This window comes from Sceloporus undulatus, chromosome 1, assembly GCF_019175285.1.
Source record: "Sceloporus undulatus isolate JIND9_A2432 ecotype Alabama chromosome 1, SceUnd_v1.1, whole genome shotgun sequence".
Taxonomy (NCBI): Eukaryota; Metazoa; Chordata; class Lepidosauria; order Squamata; family Phrynosomatidae; genus Sceloporus; species Sceloporus undulatus.
Window position 1 is genome coordinate 203,636,651 of NC_056522.1, and position 22,226 is coordinate 203,658,876.

The 22,226-nt window shown below is 37.3% G+C and overlaps 1 protein-coding gene across 1 annotated transcript in view; it reads left to right on the forward strand.

The window, feature by feature from the left end:
• TTN (titin) overlaps nt 1-22,226 on the forward strand; it is a 333,475-nt gene that overhangs the window by 220,124 nt on the left and 91,125 nt on the right. Inside the window, 32 exon segments of the mRNA XM_042444851.1 lie at nt 1,204-1,346; nt 3,379-3,502; nt 3,743-4,009; nt 4,331-4,428; nt 5,903-6,071; nt 6,165-6,431; nt 7,179-7,445; nt 7,551-7,829; nt 7,938-8,346; nt 8,450-8,574; nt 8,734-9,000; nt 9,886-10,155; nt 10,408-10,710; nt 10,809-11,111; nt 11,658-11,845; nt 11,935-12,049; nt 12,916-13,200; nt 13,707-13,858; nt 13,976-14,123; nt 14,574-14,751; nt 14,838-14,959; nt 15,329-15,616; nt 15,713-16,009; nt 16,407-16,593; nt 18,254-18,369; nt 18,461-18,760; nt 18,929-19,228; nt 19,323-19,428; nt 20,677-20,873; nt 20,962-21,267; nt 21,383-21,661; nt 21,837-22,136. Coding sequence (XP_042300785.1) covers nt 1,204-1,346; nt 3,379-3,502; nt 3,743-4,009; nt 4,331-4,428; nt 5,903-6,071; nt 6,165-6,431; nt 7,179-7,445; nt 7,551-7,829; nt 7,938-8,346; nt 8,450-8,574; nt 8,734-9,000; nt 9,886-10,155; nt 10,408-10,710; nt 10,809-11,111; nt 11,658-11,845; nt 11,935-12,049; nt 12,916-13,200; nt 13,707-13,858; nt 13,976-14,123; nt 14,574-14,751; nt 14,838-14,959; nt 15,329-15,616; nt 15,713-16,009; nt 16,407-16,593; nt 18,254-18,369; nt 18,461-18,760; nt 18,929-19,228; nt 19,323-19,428; nt 20,677-20,873; nt 20,962-21,267; nt 21,383-21,661; nt 21,837-22,136 — 7,155 coding nt within the window.

Below are 22,226 nucleotides of genomic sequence, written 5' to 3' on the forward strand. Positions count from 1 at the left end.
ATTTACATCACTGAGAATGTGATAGGATAAGGAGGGAGAAAAACTAAGGAGGAAAAAAAAAACTAATCAGATAAGCTGGAAGGGGAGAGGTTATTTTTCTCCACTGACACAATATAATGTAGAAAGCATGCAGGAGCAGCTGTGTCGGCCAGTTAACAAATACAAACAAAAATCCATCAGTGATACCTTTAGTGGCCAGCCAACCAAAATGCACAATATACTGTACTTGTTGCAAGCTTTTGAAGCTCCACGGGCTTCTTCATCAGGCAAGATGTTACAAACCAAACAGAAGAGGGGAAAAAACAACAATTGGGGATGCTAGTCAGATGATTGTATGTTATAATAGTTGGCCACTTTTCACTTTAATGAAGATTTGTACTCAATTCATTTGGATACTTCTACAGTAAGCCCTTCTTATCAAGGTGGGGGAGGTTTCTGTACCATACCCCAATGGATGAAAAAAATGGTGGGATCTCAAGTCCTGCAGTTTTTAATGGCCATGCACGCTCGCGCAGCCATTAGCAGCAATGGCGTTTTCCATCTGCAGATGCTTAAATCTGCGGATGCCAAGCCTGCAGGCTGCAATTCAATTTGTGCTTTCTTTTGTGTTGGATCACAAGATGAAATAACTGGATTATAGACAGAAGTTTAAGTATTTGATTAGTTTTAAAAACTCTAATATGGGGAATAACTTACCCAGGATGATTGGCATTTGGCTTTGCATAATCAATGGTTATGAAATTTAAATTACTTCAGATGAACTATTTGCTGCTCTTGGCATTTCAGGTTTTGAGAAATAACACCCTGCTGACATTTGTGGAAAGTGCTAATACCCTTATGGACAGAGACATCCTAGACAGTTGGCAACCACTTGTCTCACTATCCAATCATTGCCCTTGCTATTTTGGAAGGCATATGCCTTATCTAGCAAGAGGCATGCAAGTCTTGGCAGGGAGAGTAATGCAGAGCAACTTTCTTGCTGATCTTTTCATTTCAAAGGATCAGGCTCTGCAAATAGGGAATCTCCAGTGACTAGACCTCCCCCTGAGGTCTGCAGGTCCAAGGGCCCTGATCTAACCAGGGAATTTAAATAGGCTCAAGTACGAGCATAATCTCTCTCTCCCTCTCTTGGGGAAAGGCACTATGGAAGTTCAAAAAGGGTGGAAGTGGCTAATCTGAAGATGATTTCTTCTTTTCGTCAAGCTCGTGTAATTGGCCTGCTGAGGCCTCTCAAGGATGTAACTGTGAGGGCTGGTGAAACTGCAACATTTGAATGTGAGCTCTCCTATGAAGGAATTGTGGTGGAATGGTTCTTGAAAGGAGAGAAATTGGAACCCAGTGACAAGGTACAAAAGGCATTCTTTGCTTCTTTCTCTCTGTCCTTCACCCAGTCTTTATTTCAACTCCTCCCCCCTCCCAAATTTTCTTCCCTCTTTCTCTTCCCACCTTACCTTCTCTTGTCTTCCATTTTTTCCACTGAAAGTAGCAAGTATACTCAAGTAGAAGTGATCTAGTCAGTCTAGTACTAGAAATATTAGAAGCCACTGTCTTGGACATACATCGCTGGGGAGGGGGGCCTTTGGGAACTCAGCAAGGTTACTTCTGAGTCAACCTGCTTAAAATTTCACTTTGAGGATATTCTACCATAGGATTTGAAAGGCTTTGTTTTATATATGAGAAGTCATTGGTACCTAACAGAAGAAAAAGGTCTCAAAATAAGATTGAAGTGGTTCTGTGCAACTACAGTGGTACCCCGGGATACGAAATCACCGCGTTACGAAATTTCCGGGATACGAAAAAAATAAATAGGAAAAAACTGTTTCGGCTTACGAAAAAATTTTTTGGTGCTTTTCGGCACTTTTTCACACGGAATCGCGGCTTTCAGCGCTAGCGGCTATGGCTTTTTCGGCTAGCGAAATTTTTCGGGTTACGAATGGCGCCGCGGAACGAATTACATTCGTAACCCGGGGTCCCACTGTACTGCCATACAAGTGCAGGAAGTATCTGGCAGTTCTAGTAAAATTTATGATCATTTGTCTTTCCTGATTCTTTCTCTCTTCTGAACGTAGGGCTAGGACCCAATTCTGCATATAAGGGGATTAAGGGGATTGAAATTCCGTTTCAGGCATTTGAAAAGGACTTCCAGATAACTTTCTGGACAGAAGTGCTCACTGGGCATTTCTCACTTGCTATTTTTAACCCTTCAAGTGTGGTGTTAGCACTGAGTTGTGAACAGCCTGGTATGCAGTTCATCAAATATTTAAAGTTAAACTTAAGCCACATATTACAAGTAAAGCATGGACAGAGCTGCATTCGGTTAATATATATATATATATATATATATATATATATATATATATATATATATTGCTGGCTATTTTGTTTGACCCTCTGTTTAAATTATTATAGTGTCTAATTTTTTTAAGACTGATACAAAGAAAAATTATAAAGGAAAATGGAGATTATTTATTAAAATGAAGACCTAGTTAGTAAAAGCTTGGTACAGTATTTACTAAAATATTTGCAGATAATTAAAACATAGATTTATTATGGTATATCATATTTAAAAGACCACAGTGTGATTAATTAAATGACTAGTTTAATTTTACTATTACCCTGACAAATATTTTAATGATATTAAAATAAGTCACCCATTAATCAGAGTTCCCAAGGTATTGAACAGATTAAAGCAAATAAAAATCATAATTTCTGTAAATTACCAGTAAACAGCAGTATAAAATCCTTTAAAACATATTTTCCACATCAAAGCAGAGATTGACATTAAAACAGCCATAATAATACATGCCAAGTACTATACAATGGTTAATTGCAGTCCTATTCATTAGAATTATATTTTCAATCTACAAGATTTTATATTTTATTTCTAATTTGTCCATTATATCAATTTAAGTTGGCCAAGATATAGATTTAGAGCACACCTTCTCCAGTCTAATTTAGGGCAGTATACACACAAAACAGACTTCTGCACACATCTTTCAGTCTGGGTGGTGAGCAGTATACAAATATGTCTGTTACACAAAATTTGGTTTTTTGATTGAACTGAGATTGATCACACTTAGTCTTTAAAATTAAAAGGTTATAATTCCACCAACCACTACTTTGGCAGATGGATTTAGAGTAGGATTCAACCTTCCCAATTTGTTCTTCCCCGAACTACTCCAATACGACTGGGAAACTTTTTGGACTGGCTACTGGTGGATTAAGCAGAGCAGCAATTGGAACAGGAAATGAGAAAGGCTGTAGCATGTGCTCAAAACTTTGTAGATGTATAGCTGAATCTGGCTGCAGTTTACAAATATTTAAGATAAGTTTGCAATGTGATTAATTGACCTGTTCTTCTTAATACTTTTTTAAAAGATTGTACCCCGTGCTGAAGGAAGAGTTCACACTCTTGTTCTCAGGGATGTGAAGCTAACAGATGCAGGAGAAGTCACACTAACTGCAAAGGATTTCAAGACTAAAGCAAATCTCATTGTTAAAGGTAAGCATTTTAAAATATCATCTTATTCCAGAGTACTAGGTATGGATCTGGACCACATAGAATGCTTGGGTCAACCTTTCCCACAGTATTTTTCATGCCTAAAATATTGAACAAAATTCTGGATATATTTCATTCTTTAGACAAACATAAACTTCATAACTAGCTTATTGGCCTCTTGATAGGAAAAAAAAGAGTCCTACAGTACCTGTACTTATGGGATTTACTTTTACCCTCTCTCAGAACCACCTGTTGAATTTACTAAACCTCTTGAAGACCAGACTGTAGAAGAGGAAGCTACTGCAGTACTTGAGTGTGAAGTGTCCAGAGAAAATGCCCCTGTGAAATGGTTCAAAAATGGTCAAGAGATTCACAAAACAAAGAAATATGACATAATTGCTGATGGCAGAGTCAGAAAACTTATAATTTATGGTTGCACACTAGACGATGCTAAGACATATACCTGTGATGCTAAAGATTTCAAGACTTCTTGCTTCTTGAATGTTGAACGTAAGTATGTTCATAAATTCTTTACATAGAACCAGATGCATGTTTGTTTTATTCCCTGAAAGGAAGGCAACTCGCTAATGCCTTATGGGTGAGTCAGTTTGATATCACGTAGTAAACCTAAATCTGGTTTATTCTATAGGGTGTTTTCTTTCATTTCCAAAAATGGAAACTGATTTAAATTTATTTGGGTTTGCTCATTGATGATTGTCAATAAACAGCAAATGCTTTTGTTACAACTATTGATTTTAAAACAATTGTAATAGTATTTAAGCTTGATATATATATATATATATATACAGTATATATATCTTTTCTTTCTAGCCCCTCATGTTGAGTTTACAAAGCCTCTTACTGATCTTGAAGTTAAAGAAAAGGAAGTTGCTCGGTTTGAATGTGAAATTTCCCGTCCAACAGTTAAGGTATGTGACATTTATGTTTGTAATGTGTTTCTAATATTTGAATTTCTAATTTGGTTTTGTATAGAATCACACAGAATTTGTTTCTTCCATTAAAATCAATCTTCTCTCTTCTTTAAGGAGTAAAGTTCTAGCCACTGTTTGTGCAGAACATTTTAAGGATGCAAAATTGTGTCTGGTCCAAATCAACCCAAAATCAAACCAAGGCTCCTTCTGCCATTCTAGCAACTAATTTAAAAACAACATTTTACACAAGGCATGATTACCAGTTAAAATAAACTACTAAACTTAAATATTAATAGTAATGTACTTGGTAGTCATATTTTACCTTGGTTATAGACCATATAACCATATACAGAGCAACAGTTTTAGTTATAGACTGTACAACTATGTGTGTGTGTGTGTGTGTGTGCGTGCGTGCGTGCGTGCATTGATCCTTTGGTTTGAATCCATTTCCATTCATGCATAGTGGTTTTATAGCCACGTCTGGCAGCACCTTCCTTCCCAACATTGCAAAGAAGCTGCTGAAATTCTTTGGAGCAGAACCATCAAAATGTAATGGTGGCCATTTGATTGAAAAATCACTCTCCTCTATGTATTTAGAAGCTTTTTGTATGCACAACAGAAATGGATCCAAGCAAACAGTCCCAATTGAAATGTGCAGGGAATAAACAGTGTGTGTGTGTGGTTTTGTTGGAATGCTGGAAATACTTCTAATCAGGGAAAATTATCATCTTTCTTTTCCTCTTCTCAGAGTTGATTTGTGCTAAAAGCAGGTTTCTAAAATGGTTGTATATATACAAACTCCATCTGCTGAACAATTAAATAAATTTTGCACAAAACATCTTTTTATATGAGCAGAGAAAATTCAGAGAGAAATAGCTACAGTAATGGCTGCTTAAATACACATATTGCCCTTAACTACATAATAAGGAAATTGATTGATTTCAGATGAAAATAAATTTCTGTGATTTTGATAACATATCACAAAATCTGTATAATTTATCATTTGCTCACAGTGAACTTAGCTACCCCCTTTGTAGAATGTTGGTTTATGTTTAGCTTAAAATATTATTCAGTGTTACTAATGCAATGAGTACATATAAGATTCAGTTCCTCAATTTTTGTGTGCAAAATTTTATTGAGATGGTGCACATATGTGCCTTCAAGTCACCTTCAAGTCCAGTTCCTTCCTCTGAAATATAGCCTACAGCAACTGGTATTCATTGATGGTCTTTCATCCCAGTACTAAACAGGGTTGACCCTGCCTATCTTCTAAGATAAGTCAGGATTTGAAACCTGGACATTTCACCCTCCCTATCTAGCAGCCCAAGGGGAAACTCAAAGAGGCATTTATAGACACCATTTAACCAAAAGCGTAAAGATCATACAAGATTTCAGTTATTAATTCACATGATAGTACAATATCATTTATCATTTAACCAATTTGTTGTTTTATCACTATATTTAAATATAGGCATTGTGGTTCAGAGATGGTGTTGAAGTGCGAAAAGGCAAAAAATATGACATCATCGCTAAAGGTGCCCAGAGGATACTTGTCATCAACAAATGTCTACTTGATGATGAAGCAGAATATGCATGTGAAGCAAAAGGCGCCAGAACCGCGGGCATGCTTACAGTGATAGGTAAAATTAACTCAAGTTTTCCATATGTTTTATGTAAAGTAGTGACAGCTTAATTACAGTTGTACTGAAATGCTGTTTTGTTTTGTTTTACAGAAGAGGAAGCTGTCTTCACCAAAAATCTTCCTAACGTTGAGGCTAATGAAACAGATACTGTCAAATTGATTTGTGAAGTTTCAAAGCCTGATGCAGAAGTAACTTGGTTCAAAGGAGATGAGGAGTTACCTGATGGTGGCAGATATGAACAAATTGCTGATGGCAGAAAAAGAATTTTGGTCATCCACAATGCTCGCCTTGACGACGCAGCTGCATACAGCTGCAAGCTTCCAAGCACAAAGACAACTGGAAAGCTCAAAGTTCATGGTAAGAAATTTACTTCACTGTCTATCTATCATGAACTATCCACTTTGGTTAAAGTGTTCCCACACCTTTGCTCAAACATTGATCTGAATGGAGACTGCAGTCAGGAAATCAGAAGGAGACTGGGAATGGGAAGGGGAAGCAATGAAGGAACTGGACAAGATCATAAAAATAAAGATATACAACTGAACACCAAAGTTATAATTGTCCAAGCTATTGTATTCCACCTCACCATGTACGGCTGCAAGAGCTGGATGGTGAAGAAAACGGATAAGAGAAGAATCAATTCATTTGAGATGTGGTGCTGGAGAAGAGTGCTGATGATACTGTGGACAATCAAAAAGACAAACAAGTGGGTTCTTGAGCAGATAAAGCCAGAAATCTCCCTGGAAGCCAAGATGATCAAATGAGGCTGTTGTACTTTAGCCACATCATGAGAAGGCATGACTCATTAAAAAAACAATAATGCTAGGAATGGTGGAGGGAAGTCGAAAGAGGAAGACTGCACACTAGGTGGATAGATTCAATCAGGATCACCATGAGTTGGAGTCAACTTGAAGCAGTTAACAATAAACAACAACTATCTTTCATAAAGAGATGCTGCCATGTGGCATGCAGGCAACTGAGTTAGGCTCTCAGTTTGATTTCCAGTCCATTTTGCTGATTAAATATAAATCAAATTAGCCCCAATCAAGGTGTAGGCAATCTACACCCAATAAAAGACTTAAAAGAATGTCTATCTTTTTTCAGAACTTGCTGCAGAATTCATAACCAGACCTCAGAATGCTGAGGTACTTGAAGGAGAAAAGGCAGAATTTTCTTGTTCTGTATCCAAAGATGCCTTTGAAGTTCAATGGCTAAAGGGTGATACTGTTCTTGAAGCTGGTGATAAGTATGACATCATTTCTGATGGCAAAAAGAGAGTCCTGGTCATTAAAGAGTCTGTTCTGGATGATGAGGGAACTTATGCTGCCATGGTTGGTGATGCCAAAGCAAAAGCTCGCTTGAGAGTGATTGGTAAGCTTTCTGGGCTTTTCTCAGTACATCTGTGAACATACTCTTTTTCTTTTCAGGTAAGGCACTTATAAAAATGTATAAATAATATGTATATTCCAATTACAGAAAAACTCAGGATTGTTATTCCATTGAAGGACCAAGAAGTTAAAGAGGGACAAGAGCTTGTCTTTAACTGTGAAGTTAACACAGAAGGTGCCAAAGCTAAGTGGTACAAAGATGAAGAACCAATATTTGATAGTGCAAAATATATCATAGTCCACAAGGATCTAATTTACACTCTAAGACTCAGAGATGCTCATTTGAATGACCAAGCAACCTATACTGCAGCACTAACAAACCAAAGAGGAGAACATGTTAAGACCTCTGCTACTTTAACTGTGCATGGTAAGTGTTTTGCATTTTTAAGTGATGTCCAAATTAAGTGCTGTTCAATCATGTCCAAATGTTGATGAAATTATAAATCAACCTGTTTTCTAAACTATCCCTTTACAGAGGAAGACCTCAGAATTGTTGAGCCTCTTGAAGACATTGAAACCATGGAAAAGAAGTCTGTTACATTCTGGTGCAAAGTTAATCGTCTCAATGTAACCCTCCAATGGACAAAGAATGGCGAAGAAGTCACCTTTGACCGCCGGGTTTTGTACAAAGTAGACAAATACAAGCATTCACTTATCATCAAAAATTGTGGTTTTGTAGATGAAGGAGAATACACTGTCACTGCTGGCCAGGACAAATCTGTGGCTGAGCTTATTATCACAGAGGCACCTACAGATTTCATTGAGCACTTACAGGACCAAACTGTCACTGAGTTTGATGATGCTGTCTTCAGTTGCCAGCTTTCCAAAGAGAAAGCAAGTGTGAAATGGTACAGAAATGGACGAGAAATAAAAGAGGGCAAAAAGTAGGTGTAATTTCTTTTACTGAGTGCTGGTATAATGTAATTACAACACTGAAGTTTGTTTCTAAGTTCAATATATAATCCTTCCCCCCCCCATGTTATAAAGGTATCAGTTTGAAAAGGATGGAAATCTACACAGGTTGATTATAAAAGACTGCAGACCAGAGGATGAATGTGAGTACTCCTGTGGAGTCGATGATAGGCGATCCAGAGCAAGACTTTTTGTTGAGGGTAGGTTTACTATTTATTTATTTATTTATAAATAAAGGTGAATAATAATAATAATAATAATAATAATAATAATTTGATTTATTTTTTCCAGTTTTTAGGGTTTGTGTGTGGGGTTTTTTTTTAAATAACATAATGCAAATTTCTTTATATTTCTATTAGAAATTCCTGTGGAGATCATTCGACCACCACAAGATATATATGAAGCTCCTGGCTCTGATGTTATCTTCTATGCTGAATTGAATAAAGACAAGGTGGAGGTCAAGTGGCTGAGAAATAACATGATTATAGTCCAGGGAGATAAACACCAAATGATGAGTGAAGGAAAAATCCATAGACTGCAGGTCTGTGAGATAAAGCCACGTGACCAAGGAGAATATCGGTTTATTGCCAAAGACAAAGAAGCGCGAGCTAAGCTAGAACTGGCAGGTAAGCTTTAGAAGTTTATTCTAAAATAATAATAATAAGGAAAGTATAATTACATGAATATTATGAAGGTTTCCATTCTTTTTCTGTATGTTAATTCCAGACCTTACAAGTGGTAATGAAAAATGCTCACATACAAAGAGGTGAAAATTGTGACACATTAATAGTGTCACACACTATTTTTATAGTGTTTAGTGCTGTCCACCTATGTTATATATGTCTAAGTGGAAAATAGCCTATTTTGCACAATCAGGCCATTGCCCTGTTCTTTTCAGTTTCTACTCCCCATTTGTTTGACTATTAGACATAACATTTTGCTTTCACTGCTGAACATTCAATATATGAACAGAGGAATATATTGTAAGGTTATCTTCTATTCCTGTGCCTAATCCTAGGCATCTCACAAAAAGTGTTTTGGAAATTTGGTAATTCCAAAAAGCCAGGTTGGGAGTAGATTCTATAAATGAAGAAGGGAAGGAGGTTGGGTGACATGTGGCTGCTTCATGTTAAATGTAGGCTCTAGAAGGCAATCATGTGCAAGTCTTAAGCTTTTTTCACAGAGATTTGAAAAGCAATACATTTTTGTGGCTTATATTATATTCTGCATTGCAACTTCTGTGTTTGGGGAAATCAGTAACAGGCTTATCCGACAAAGATGAATTACATAGAGGCAACCAAAGGCCACATAGGTCTCTGTAGTTCATTGAGAAGTGCATGATATAACCCAGTTGTCAGATGTAATTTTGCCCATTGGAAACATATTGAAATGTTACAGTGTATTGAAAAATTCTTATCTTTCACTGCTTTTTTGTGTCAAACATATACTAAATGTGTAGTTTATGAAAAATATTTTTAAAATCCTTCTTTTTTCATTGCTATTTTCTTTAGCTCCTCCAAGAATAAAGGCAGCTGATCAGAATCTTGTGGTAGATGTTGGTCAGCCATTGACCATGACTGTTCCATATGATTCCTATCCACGTGCAGAAGCAGAGTGGTTTAAGGAAGATGAAACCTTGCCCACTCAGACTGTTGATACAACCGCTGAGAGTACTACATTCAGAATTTATGAAGCAAAGCCATCACACAAAGGAAGTTACAAAATTATACTTAAAAATAAACATGGCCAAGCTGAAGCACACATCAATGTTCAAGTTATTGGTAAGCTCTTCACTTCCTGTAACCTTGTCCTTGGCTGAATTTTTATTTGGTTTTGTGTATCTGCTGACAGCTGGTGGTATCCAAAGTGCATGTTAGTAAAAAGGAAAAGGCAAAATAGTATAAAGGCAAAATAGAACAAGGAAATAGTATGAACTACATTCATGCATCTCACTGAGTGACTACTGTCTGTGTCAGATCCAAACTACATCCTTATTTAAGTAAACAATGTGCATTTTTCCCTTTTAATTTCAGATGTCCCTGGCCCAGTTAGGAACTTGGAAGTCACTGAAACATTTGATGGTGAAGTCAGCCTTGCCTGGGAAGAACCAGAAAGTGATGGTGGTAGTAAAATCACTGGCTATGTTGTTGAAAGGCGTGACATCAAGCGTAAGACCTGGATTTTAGCAACTGATCGCGCTGACAGTTGTGAATACACAGTGACCGGCCTTCAAAGGGGAGGAGTTGAGTATCTCTTCCGTGTGAGTGCAAAAAACAGAGTCGGCACTGGTGAGCCCGTTGAAACAGACAAACCTGTTGAAGCAAAGAGCCGATTTGGTAAGAATCTGTTCAAATGCCTTGATGAAAGTAAATTGTTCTTTTGAAAAGGAACAACATACATTTTAACTTACACTCTCACTCTCTCCACCTTGCAGAGGTTCCAGGTCCACCTCTCAACGTACAGGTTGTTGATGTGAATAGATCAGGTGCAACTCTTACTTGGGAACCACCAGAGTACGATGGAGGATCTCCAATTACTGGCTATGTTGTTGAACTGCGTGATAGAGCTTCCATTAAGTGGGAGCCAGCCATGACCACAGGAGCACATGAATTATCTGCAACATTGACAGATGTGGTGGAAAACAAAGAATATTTCTTCAGAATCAGAGCCCAAAACCAGGTTGGAGTTGGCAAACCTAGTGCATCTACACATGCAGTGAAAATTATGGATCCAATTGGTTAGTATGCAAGTTGTAATGTGGTAATTTTCCATGTAATCTTCTGAAAATAATGTTTGTTTACAAAATATGAACCCAGAAAAGACGTAAGATAAGTAAGGAAAGGCAGGAGCAGCTGCACAAAAACTAGATGTTTATTATTTAACGTCTCAAAAATTCTGAGGAATTTAATATCAGAAAGTGAGAATAATAATGGTGCCATATAAACTCTAAAAAGAGAGAGCAGTGTTTTAGATGTTCTCAGTATTCAGTAATGTCACATTATAATCCACTGGTTGGGATTAGCAAAACAGTTTAGTGATACTCAGAGGTCTACAGGCTCACAAAGTTTTGAGTTTTCTTTCTCTAAAGAGCAGGCCCTTATGTCACCACTTCCATTTGCCATTCCTCACAGTTTCAAAATTGTAGTTGGCATTTAACTTAAACCTAACTCCACCACCACTCAGCTTTATGGGACTATCTGCTTAGTTACTTGAATTCTGGGCAGCAACATCTCCTCTCTGAAGCAGGCAAAATCTAAATCATGAAAATTATGCTATTTTACAGAGAGACCAAGTCCTCCTATTAACTTTGATCATTCTGATCAAACTAAGTCATCTGTGAAACTTACATGGGAGCCTCCTATGACAGATGGAGGCAGTCCAGTTATAGGCTACATTATTGAACGACGTGAAGAGGGCACTGACAACTGGGTCCGTTGCAATCCAAAGCTTGTACCTAATCTTAATTATAAGGTAAGGTGTTTCTTACTGAAGCAAAAGGCTTGTTAAGAATTCTTTTTAATGGTAACAAATAATTACAAAAATTAATGCTGTCTTTGTAGGTAACTGAACTCAAACCTCTAGCCAAGTATTATTACAGAGTATCTGCAGAGAATGCTGCTGGCATATCAGATCCAGCTGAAGCTATAGGACCATTGACTGCTGATGATCATCATGGTAAGCAGAAGTCATTTAACATAGGCCTGAAATAGACTGGTGGAAGGGGCTTCTTGAAGCCGCTCCTTCTGAAGGTGGATTGGGGCTGGGGCAACCACATGCCATGGCCCCAATCTACCTTGAAGCCACCCAAAAAAAGGAGCGGCAAAGAGCCACTCCATTTTCTGGTGGCAAAAAACCAGTTTGAGCCCACACTACAGCCGGCTTCATGACATTCCCACAGTGTGCAGCATCTAAACACTATTTTGCCAAAGCATCACGAAGCTGCCCTGATATTAACAATTGGGTGGCTTCCGGGCAGCTTAGGAACATACGGTTTCCAAGCCACCCAGAAGGCAGCTTAACATGCCAGTATGTTCCATCTCTTTCTTAGGTGACTGCTTAAAATAAAATCTGTGCGCCATCACATCATTTGAGATTGTTAATACTCATTATTAAAAACAATGTTGTTGCTTTCATAAGGCAGCTAGGTACCCACACCATTCCATTCTCAACAGTGACATTCTAAATTAAAACATCTTCACTTTATAACAAACAATTGCTATACCCAAATGGAAGAAAGCCATTAACATTCCCTATTCACTTTTTATATTGCCAGTGTAATCTGATTGTTAAAAAGTGATATTATTATGAGTTTTCAACAGTTAAAGCAGAAAGCAAATACAGTCATGCTTCCAGTAGAGATTATACTAAAGGCAGTTTAGAGATACATCATTTCTGGAAATGTTGAGGCCCTGGAGAATTTTGAGGGAAAATTGAACATTTCCGGATTTTTTTCATCTTTACACAACCTCTAATTTTGTTGCTGTTATTAAAAAAAATAAAGTTTGAAATATTAATTGGTATGATTTCTGCTTATGTTTTAGTTGGACCTACAATGGACTTAAGTGGATTTAAAGATGGGCTTGAAGTTATTGTTCCAGAACCACTCAAAATACGTGTTCCTATTACTGGCTATCCAGTACCAACTGCTACATGGTCTGTGGGTGACAAAGTTTTAGAACCAGGTGACCGAGTGAAAATTGAAACTACTGCTGCTTTCGCGCAACTTATTATAACACCAAGTGAACGGCCAGATAAAGGCATTTATACGTTGACATTAGAAAACCCTGTGTCATCTGTATCAGGAGAAATTGATGTCAATGTCATTGGTAAGCAATCAATCTTCCGTTTGAATTTTAATGTACAGCTGTGTATGTACTCTGACTAATTGTTCCATGTTTTTAATTTATTTTATATGTTCTGAATTTAGTTTGCCTAGGTGTCTGGACTTTAATAAAGAATTGAATTGATATATACTGTATTTTTAATAATTATCAGTTACTTTCAGTGATCAGTTACAAAAAATTGTGTTGCATGATAAATAATACTAAGGAAATAAGAAATAAGAAATAATATTAATATTAAGGAACATTAACTTCTGTTGTATCATTCTATTATTAAATTTTATAATATAAGAGATACTATTTCTATTAATAATTAAGTTTATTAATTATTGTGTGTAATGTATGTAATGAAACATTTAAAGTATTTTATCAAATAAATAAAAATATATTATAAACTATTAGTTTTAAAATAAATGAATGAATATATGTTAATTGACTATTGGCCTATAATATAACAATTGGATTATAATATGACACTTATACATTTTTAGCTCGCCCAAGTGCACCAAGAGAATTAACAGTAGGAGAGATAACTAGGAGCACAGTACAACTAACATGGGAACCCCCTGAAAATGATGGAGGAAGTCCATTAACCGGCTATATTGTTGAAAAACGTGAAGTGAGCCGCAAAACATGGATCAAAGTATGTTTTCCTGTCCAAAAATAATACATGTTGTTTTATAGTTTCACTGTGTAATGCTAAAGATCATAGTAAGTCTTTTTTCTGGAATGAAAAAAATGGAACCTCTTTTCTTTTAAGGTTATAGACAATGTCCTTGATCAAGAGTTCACTGTCCCAGACCTCGCCCAAGGAAAAGAATATTTGTTTAGGGTTTTAGCATGCAACAAATGTGGACCAGGAGAACCAGCTTACATTGATGAACCAGTTAATATGTCAGCACCTGCAAGTAAGTATTCTTTAGTACTTGCTTCCTGCTTTTGTATCTCTGCATTTTAAGTAATAACTCAAGCTGAGTCCCACAAGATGCTATGCCTGTGGGAGAGAGGCAAACTGCACAGTGTGAATGAAGAGTTTTGCATCTTTAAATAAGCATAAGAGAAACTGAAGCCTGGATCCAAAAACATGCAAGTGGAGCTTACAAGTTTCCTCACCTCTACTTTACACTGCAGTCTTTTGCATTTCCTCAAAAAGCCCCTCGATGATCAGAGATCCTCTAGAGTAGCATGGGATGCAGTTAATGTGACTGCTAAGAGAAAGTGGGATCAGAAGGAATTGGGATGCATGCCTGACAGTATTCAGAAAAGAGAGGCCCAAAGGCAAGAAAGTCTATACTTCATGCTATTATAAGATCTTATCGATTTTTCTTCTCTCTTCTCTCCCCCCCCCCCCTTTACAGCGGTACCCGATCCTCCAGAGAATGTTAAATGGAGAGATCCAACATCTAAGTCCATTTTCCTTACATGGGAGCCACCGAAATATGATGGTGGCTCACGTATCAAGGGCTATCTGGTTGAAAAATGCCAGCGTGGCACTGACAAATGGGAGCCTTGTGGTGAACCTGTTATTGAAACAAAGTAAGAATTTATAGTGCAAGGCAAAATTTTGCAAATTAAACAATTATATTTAACAATATTATTAACTTAAATTTTATATTTGACAGATTGGAAGTGACAAAACTTAAAGAAGGGGAATGGTATTCTTATCGTGTTAAGGCTCTAAACAGGCAAGGAGCAAGCAAACCAAGCAAACCAACAGATGACATCCAAGCAGTGGATGCAAAGGGTAATTATTGATTTCAGTTACATTAAGATTTAATTTGTAATCTTGAAAATACCAAGGACGTTTATCTGTTGTACGCATATGTATACAGTGCACTTGCACCAACTACAGACTTGCCATCCATAGATCTGAGCTTCTGCAGACATCAATCCCTAGCTTTTCAATGGACACAGGTCCACGCAACTGCATGTGTGTGCACAAGCATGCACACATGCCCACTGAAAAGAATGGGACTTCTTTTTTTCTTGCTATCCACAGGTGGATCCGGAATGGATCCCCCCCATGGATAGCAAGGGACTACTGTATTTATATAATGTTGCGCTGCTTGTAACGCATACTTTTTAACACAGTCTTAATTCTCTCTAAAACCAGAGCCCCCAGAAATTTTCTTAGATGTGAAACTGCTTGCTGGACTCACTGTCAAAGCGGGAACTAAAATTGAACTGCCAGCAAGAGTAACTGGAAAACCTGAGCCTCGGATTACCTGGACAAAAGCTGAACAAACCCTGAGACCTGACAAAAGAATATCAATTGAAAGCAAACCTGGCCAATCCATTGTCACAATAACAGACAGCAAGAGAAGTGACAGTGGCACCTATATTATTGAAGCTGTAAACACCAGTGGTCGGGCAACAGCAGTTGTTGAAGTTAATGTTCTAGGTATGCCAGTTTTGTTTTTATACTAATAATAATTCTGTGTTTTCCTAGTTTAATATTTGAATAGAAGAAGTTCTAATTATTGTTATGTTTCCACAGATAAGCCTGGCCCACCAGCTGCATTTGATGTCTCAGAAATTACAAATGTATCTTGCTTTTTGACTTGGAATCCTCCTCGAGATGATGGTGGCTCCAAAATCACAAACTATGTTCTGGAACAAAGAGCTGCAGACAGTGAAATATGGCACAAACTGTCATCCACTATCAAAGATACAAAATTCAATGTTACAAACCTAACCCCTCTTAAAGAATATATCTTCAGAGTTAGTGCAGAAAACATGTATGGAGTTGGAGAACCAGCCCAAGCTGATCCTATCATTGCTAAATATCCATTTGGTAAGTCTGCTTACTTGAACAACAAGGCCAGCTGTTGCAACATGACAGCAATGGGGAAGCTACTGCAAACCATCACTAGGTGGCAGCTATTCCAGATAATGGATCATTTTGTAGGTACCACTTCACCATTCAAATCAGTCCCTACTGTCATGTTGCTTCTCTCCATAGTATTATTGGTGGCATGGAGATATGCCTTGTACTAAGTGCTCATCGTCTTAATAAGCTGATACACATAAACATCTTGCCAAAGGGGTCCCCCATAAAGAGTAACTTTCAAGCAGCTTCCATATGGTAGTTGTTTCAATAGACAGCACATAGCTACAGATTAGTTGTCTTAAATTAGCACACAAGTTGCTAATATGTGAACAATAATTACCATTTTTACTTCTTTCATCAGATACACCAGGTCCACCGACAAGAGTTCAGCCTGTTGAGATCACTAAAGAGTCCGTAACATTAACTTGGGCTGAACCAGATGATGATGGTGGCAGTCCTATCACTGGTTACTGGGTTGAAAAGTTTGACCCTGATCAAGATAAATGGATACGATGCAATAAAATACCTGTTAAAGATACAACATTCAAGTAAGACAATTGTATACATGTACTGTTAGATAAAATGGTTCCAGATTAAAATTAAGTCATTTTTAGAAATTAGATCACTTTTACATACCTTTGACTCAGGATTACGTATTTGAATAAATAACTGGTGCCTTCTAAGAATGCTAAATAATTGTCTCACTTTTAGGTCGATGTCAACTGGAAGAGTTTCCTTTTCTAAATCCTATTTAAAACTACAGTGGACTCTTGTTATATGCTGGAGTTTGATTCCAAGATCTGTGTATGCTCAAGTCCCATTAAATATAATGACTAGGGCCTGTTACAGACTGTCAAAATAAAGCTGCTTGGGGTCTCGTTGGAGGTATGCTGTTTAAATGATGCATGCATCCTAAGAATCCGGAAGCTGCACCAAAGCTGCACTCCAGTGCTTAGGAATGGAGTGTGGCTTTGTCGCGACCTCCGGACTCTTAGGACCCATGCATCATTTAAATAGCATACCTCCAAAGAGACCCCAAGCAGCATTATTTTGGCAGTCTGTAACAGGCCATAGCAAAATAGTGTCCCTTATAAAAAATGGAAAATCAAGGTTTGATATTTGAAAATTATACTTTTTTAACATTTTCAAACCGTGGATGCCTGAATCTGTGTATAAAAAAAAACTGTGTATAAGAAGGGCCGATTTTATCTACCAATTACACATAGGGCCTGTTTAACAGCATAACTGACTACAATAGGCTCTCCATATCCACTGATTCTGTATCAATGGATTCAACCATCCATAGCTTGAAAATATTCATTCACACAAAAATGTACACAAAGCAAACCTTGATTTTGCCATTTTATGGTACACCATTTTACTGTGCCATTGTATATAATGGGACTTGAGTATCTGTGGATGTTGGTATCCACAGGGGGTCCTAGAACCAAACCGCAGTGGATACCAAGGGCCAACTTTATTAAATAATATGTATGACAAACCAGCACAGTCACATGAATATACTGAATGAGTAGTGTGGTTGGGGCCCCTAAGGGTGATCCTTTGTCAGTACAACAGTTCATCGGTCTGTCATTGATAGAAAAACTTCTCAAAATAGGACTAACGCAATATTCTGTCATGTAGAAGTCTACATTCCTAATGCAATGTGTATTTCTCATACGCAAGTATTAAATTTGCCTGTCTCCAAAATGGCACTTTTACTATTCTATATACAAGTTTTGATAGTGAAAACTGACTGTCTATTTCACTCAACTTTGTTGCTATCCTGTTACAAACCAAATGATCAAAGTGTTGGTCTTCTTACATGCATAGATCTTCCACAATTCTGCAACCCCCCTAGTATGTTTAACATATCATTCAGATATATTCATCCTTAAAATTATAAACAGTAATTACTAACTAATGTTACAGTTATATAGATTTTAGTACACCTGTTCAGTGTCTCAGGCTCTATAATAGAATGCAGTGAAGGCCAACATACACACAAAGAATATCCAGATTTGCATAATAGTGAATAATAATGTATTTATGGCAAACGCAAATGTATTTTTTTTACTCATGTGCGATAATATAGACTAACATGTACAGTATACTCTTGTGCTAATAGTAATGATCAATTTTGCCGCTGAGCACTGTACAGTATTAAAGATTTATTGAATGTATCATCATTCTCATCATTATTTTCAGGGTAAAAGGTCTTACAAACCATAAGAAGTACAAGTTCCGTGTCTTGGCAGAGAATCTTGCTGGACCAGGAAAACCAAGCAAAGCAACAGAGCCAGTCTTAGTAAAGGATCCCATTGGTATGGATATATATATATTTAAATGAGTGTTACAATTTAATCCAAATGGTTATATTGGGCTCTCAAATCTTAAATTTCTATTTGTGTCCAGATCCCCCATGGCCTCCTGGAAAACCAACAGTAAAAGATGTTGCCAAGACCTCATGTTTCCTGCAGTGGACAAAACCAGAACATGACGGTGGGGCCAAAATTGAGTCATATGTAATTGAGTTGTTAAAAACTGGTACAGATGAGTGGGTGAGAGTGGCCGAAGGAATCCCCACACCAGAACACTTCCTCAAAGGACTGATGGAGAAACAGGAATACTCCTTCCGAGTCAGAGCTGTGAACAAAGCTGGAGAGAGTGAACCTAGTGAGCCCAGTGATCCTGTGTTGTGCAAGGAAAGATTAAGTAAGTGGCTCTTTGTCTGATTTACAGTGGAACCATTAAAACATTTTAAAATGTAATTTTACCCTTTGAGCCATAGTTTTGTGGACTTCTCAGTGTTTCTTTCCAATGGTCTAAATAGTATATGAAATCCAAATCAATATTATATGTTTTTCTTTAATATTTTTATAGATCCACCGTCACCACCTCGATGGCTTGAGGTCATTAATATTACTAAAAACACAGCAGACCTTAAATGGACAGTACCAGAACGAGATGGAGGCTCTCCTATTACAAATTACATTGTTGAAAAGAGAGATGTGCGGCGCAAAGGCTGGCAGACCGTTGACACCACTGTAAAGGACACCAAATATACAGTGACACCTCTGACAGAAGGCTCTCTGTATGTGTTCCGTGTGGCTGCAGAAAATGCAGTGGGGCAGAGTGACTACTGTGAAATCGAGGACTCAGTTCTTGCTAAAGACACCTTCAGTAAGTTCTCAGTGCACAAGTTTAGAAATCAGTTTTAACAAAGTTGCAGCTTTTAAATCTCTATTTTTCCTAATTACAATATTATTTATTTTAGCTACACCTGGAGCGCCATATGCACTTACACCAGTTGAAGTGACAAAGAGACATGTTGACCTGAAATGGGAACCACCTAAGAATGATGGTGGCAGGCCAATTCTAAGGTATGACTTGGCTGAAAATAGCACAAAATCTGCAGGTTGAGAGTGGGTGGAAATGGATTATTAAATCGAAAGTTCCCAGATTCAGAGACCTGTGTTTCCAAAACAAATAGGAACAACAACAACAACAATTTCTTATTCAAATTCAGTTCAGTATATCAATTCAAAAGACAAATAAGATAAATACATATTAAAACAATCCACATTTAAAATTAATCATTTAAAATTAACAACTTAAAAATCATCTGGATAAGACTGGTCTTTAATGCTCTTTTAAATTTGGACAGCATATTCAGCTGTTGAATTTCTTCCAGTAGGTCTCTTCTGGCAGGTCATTCCACAGTCTATGGGCGGCTGAAAAAAAAGGCCTCTACATGACTGTTGCCAACCTAGTCCTAGCTGACTGGAGTAATGTCCACCAGAGGACCTGACTGTACTGGGTGGATTATATGATGACAACAATAGATAGCAATAGAAAACCTAAGTATGGAGAGTAAATAATGTCCCATTAGAGATTACCAGCAAAACCGAATTAAAAGTCTTTCAACCATAGGGTGATTCCTCCCCCCTTTGCACTAATGCTATTGTGCAATAAATTTTAGGGCAGTATCATGTTATAGTTTTTTGTGGGTTTTTCAGGCTATGTGGCCATGTTCTAGAAGAGTTTATTCCTGACATTTCGCCAGTATCGTGTTACTTTCTCACATAAACCACAATATAATTTTGTGTTCTATATTCATCTAAAGTGAGAGTGCTAATTATTAACTGAACTGTGAATCTAAAGAAAGAAAAGCCCTTTGTAAAAAATGTTGTGAGATTAAAGTACTCTGTCCAGATCAGAACACTTGAGAGAACTGTGAAATAAAAACTGACTTGATACAAATGGCACTGATTTGCTAGGGAAGATGATCAAACCATTTTTTAAAAAAACGGCTATTTGAGAGCCTGTTTCATACACAAGCATACATACAGAACTATTCAACATAGAGAGCTCTCTCTGCACCTGAAGGGAGGCTCACTTATTTGTGTCAGCACTTAAGGGATTTTATATACAAAGAAGTGCACAGAAAGGGGAAAATTGAGTGGAGAATCCTAAAATGTCTGTTAACTTCATTATATACATTTATTATTTATTGCATTGGTGTTGTTTCTTATCTAAATATTGTTGCTGTTGTTGTTTTTAAAAAAGGAGTCTCTGATTTAACAGTATGGTTTTATGTACATTCTAAAAACCCTCTCTTCTTCATACAGATATGTTATTGAAAAGAAAGAGAAGCTGGGCACACGTTGGGTGAAAGCTGGCAAAACAGCCGGCCCTGACTGTAATTACAGAGTAACAGATGTCATTGAAGGCACAGAAGTACAGTTTCAGGTTCGTGCTGAAAATGAAGCTGGCTGTGGCCATCCTAGTGAACCAACTGACATCTTGGCAATAGAAGACCCAACAAGTGAGTGACCATGAAAATTATAATGAGGGAGATCAATGTTATACCAAATGGTATTGTAGAAAATAACATTTATTTTTCATTCTGGCAGGCCCTCCTTCACCTCCACTGGAATTACATGTCACAGATGCAAGCAGAAAACACATTTCAATTGCTTGGAAGCCACCAGAGAAAAATGGTGGAAGTCCTATAATTGGGTATAATATTGAACTCTGTGAAGCTGGAACTGAAAAATGGATGCGAATAAATTCTCGACCAATCAAAGACTTGAAGTATAAAGCAGAAGAAGGCATTGTACCTGACAAGGAATATGTGCTCAGAGTCAGGGCTGTCAATGCTATAGGAGCTAGTGAACCATCTGATATCTCAGAGAATGTTGTTGCCAAAGATCCAGACTGTAAGTATATTGCTTTCTAAATAAAATCATAAAATAGATGACAGTGATGACATTATTTTGGATGCACTAACTGAAATTATTGGGGGGGGGCCTTTTCTTTTATAAACAACAACAGGCAATCCAACTGTTGATATAAAGACTACAGACATTATTGTTGTTGAAGGTGAAAAGTTAACCATCCCAGTTCCCTTCAGAGCTGTCCCATCTCCAACCATTTCATGGCATAAAAATGGAAAGGAACTTAAAGCAGGTGACCGAACAACAATGAAGAGTGACTACACCTCTGCTCTGCTTGAAGTAACAAATACTGTACATGCTGATGCTGGTGTTTACACTATTACCTTGGAGAATAAACTGGGTTCAACAACTGGCACAGTCAACGTCAAAGTAATAGGTAATTTATTTTTCATGTATTAGAAGACTTGTTAATCAGACTCATAATATCCAAGTATCTGTAAACCTAAGGAATTATAAATGGTATACATGTGTGAAATTTCTGTTAAATATATTTTTTCAAGCCTCTTAGTATTGAGTTAATGCTAAATGTGTACATATTGCTCTTTAATTAGGTTTGCCTGGACAATGCCAGGATATTAAAGCAAGTGAAGTAACTAAAAGCTCATGCAAAGTGACTTGGGAGCCTCCAGAATTTGATGGCAATACTCCCATATTACATTATGTTCTGGAACGAAGAGAAGCTGGTCGGAGAACATACATACCCGTCATGTCTGGTGAGAACAAACTGGCATGGAACGTAAAGGATCTTATTCCAAACGGTGAATACTACTTCCGGGTTAAAGCTGTCAATAAAATTGGAGGAGGTGAATACCTTGAACTGAGAAATCCAGTGATTGCAGAAGATCCAAAGCGTAAGTTCTTATTTTGTTGATTACTCACATTATAGAATGAGGATATAGATAATCCCTCTGTTTCTTATGTTTACATGTATTTTATTTTTG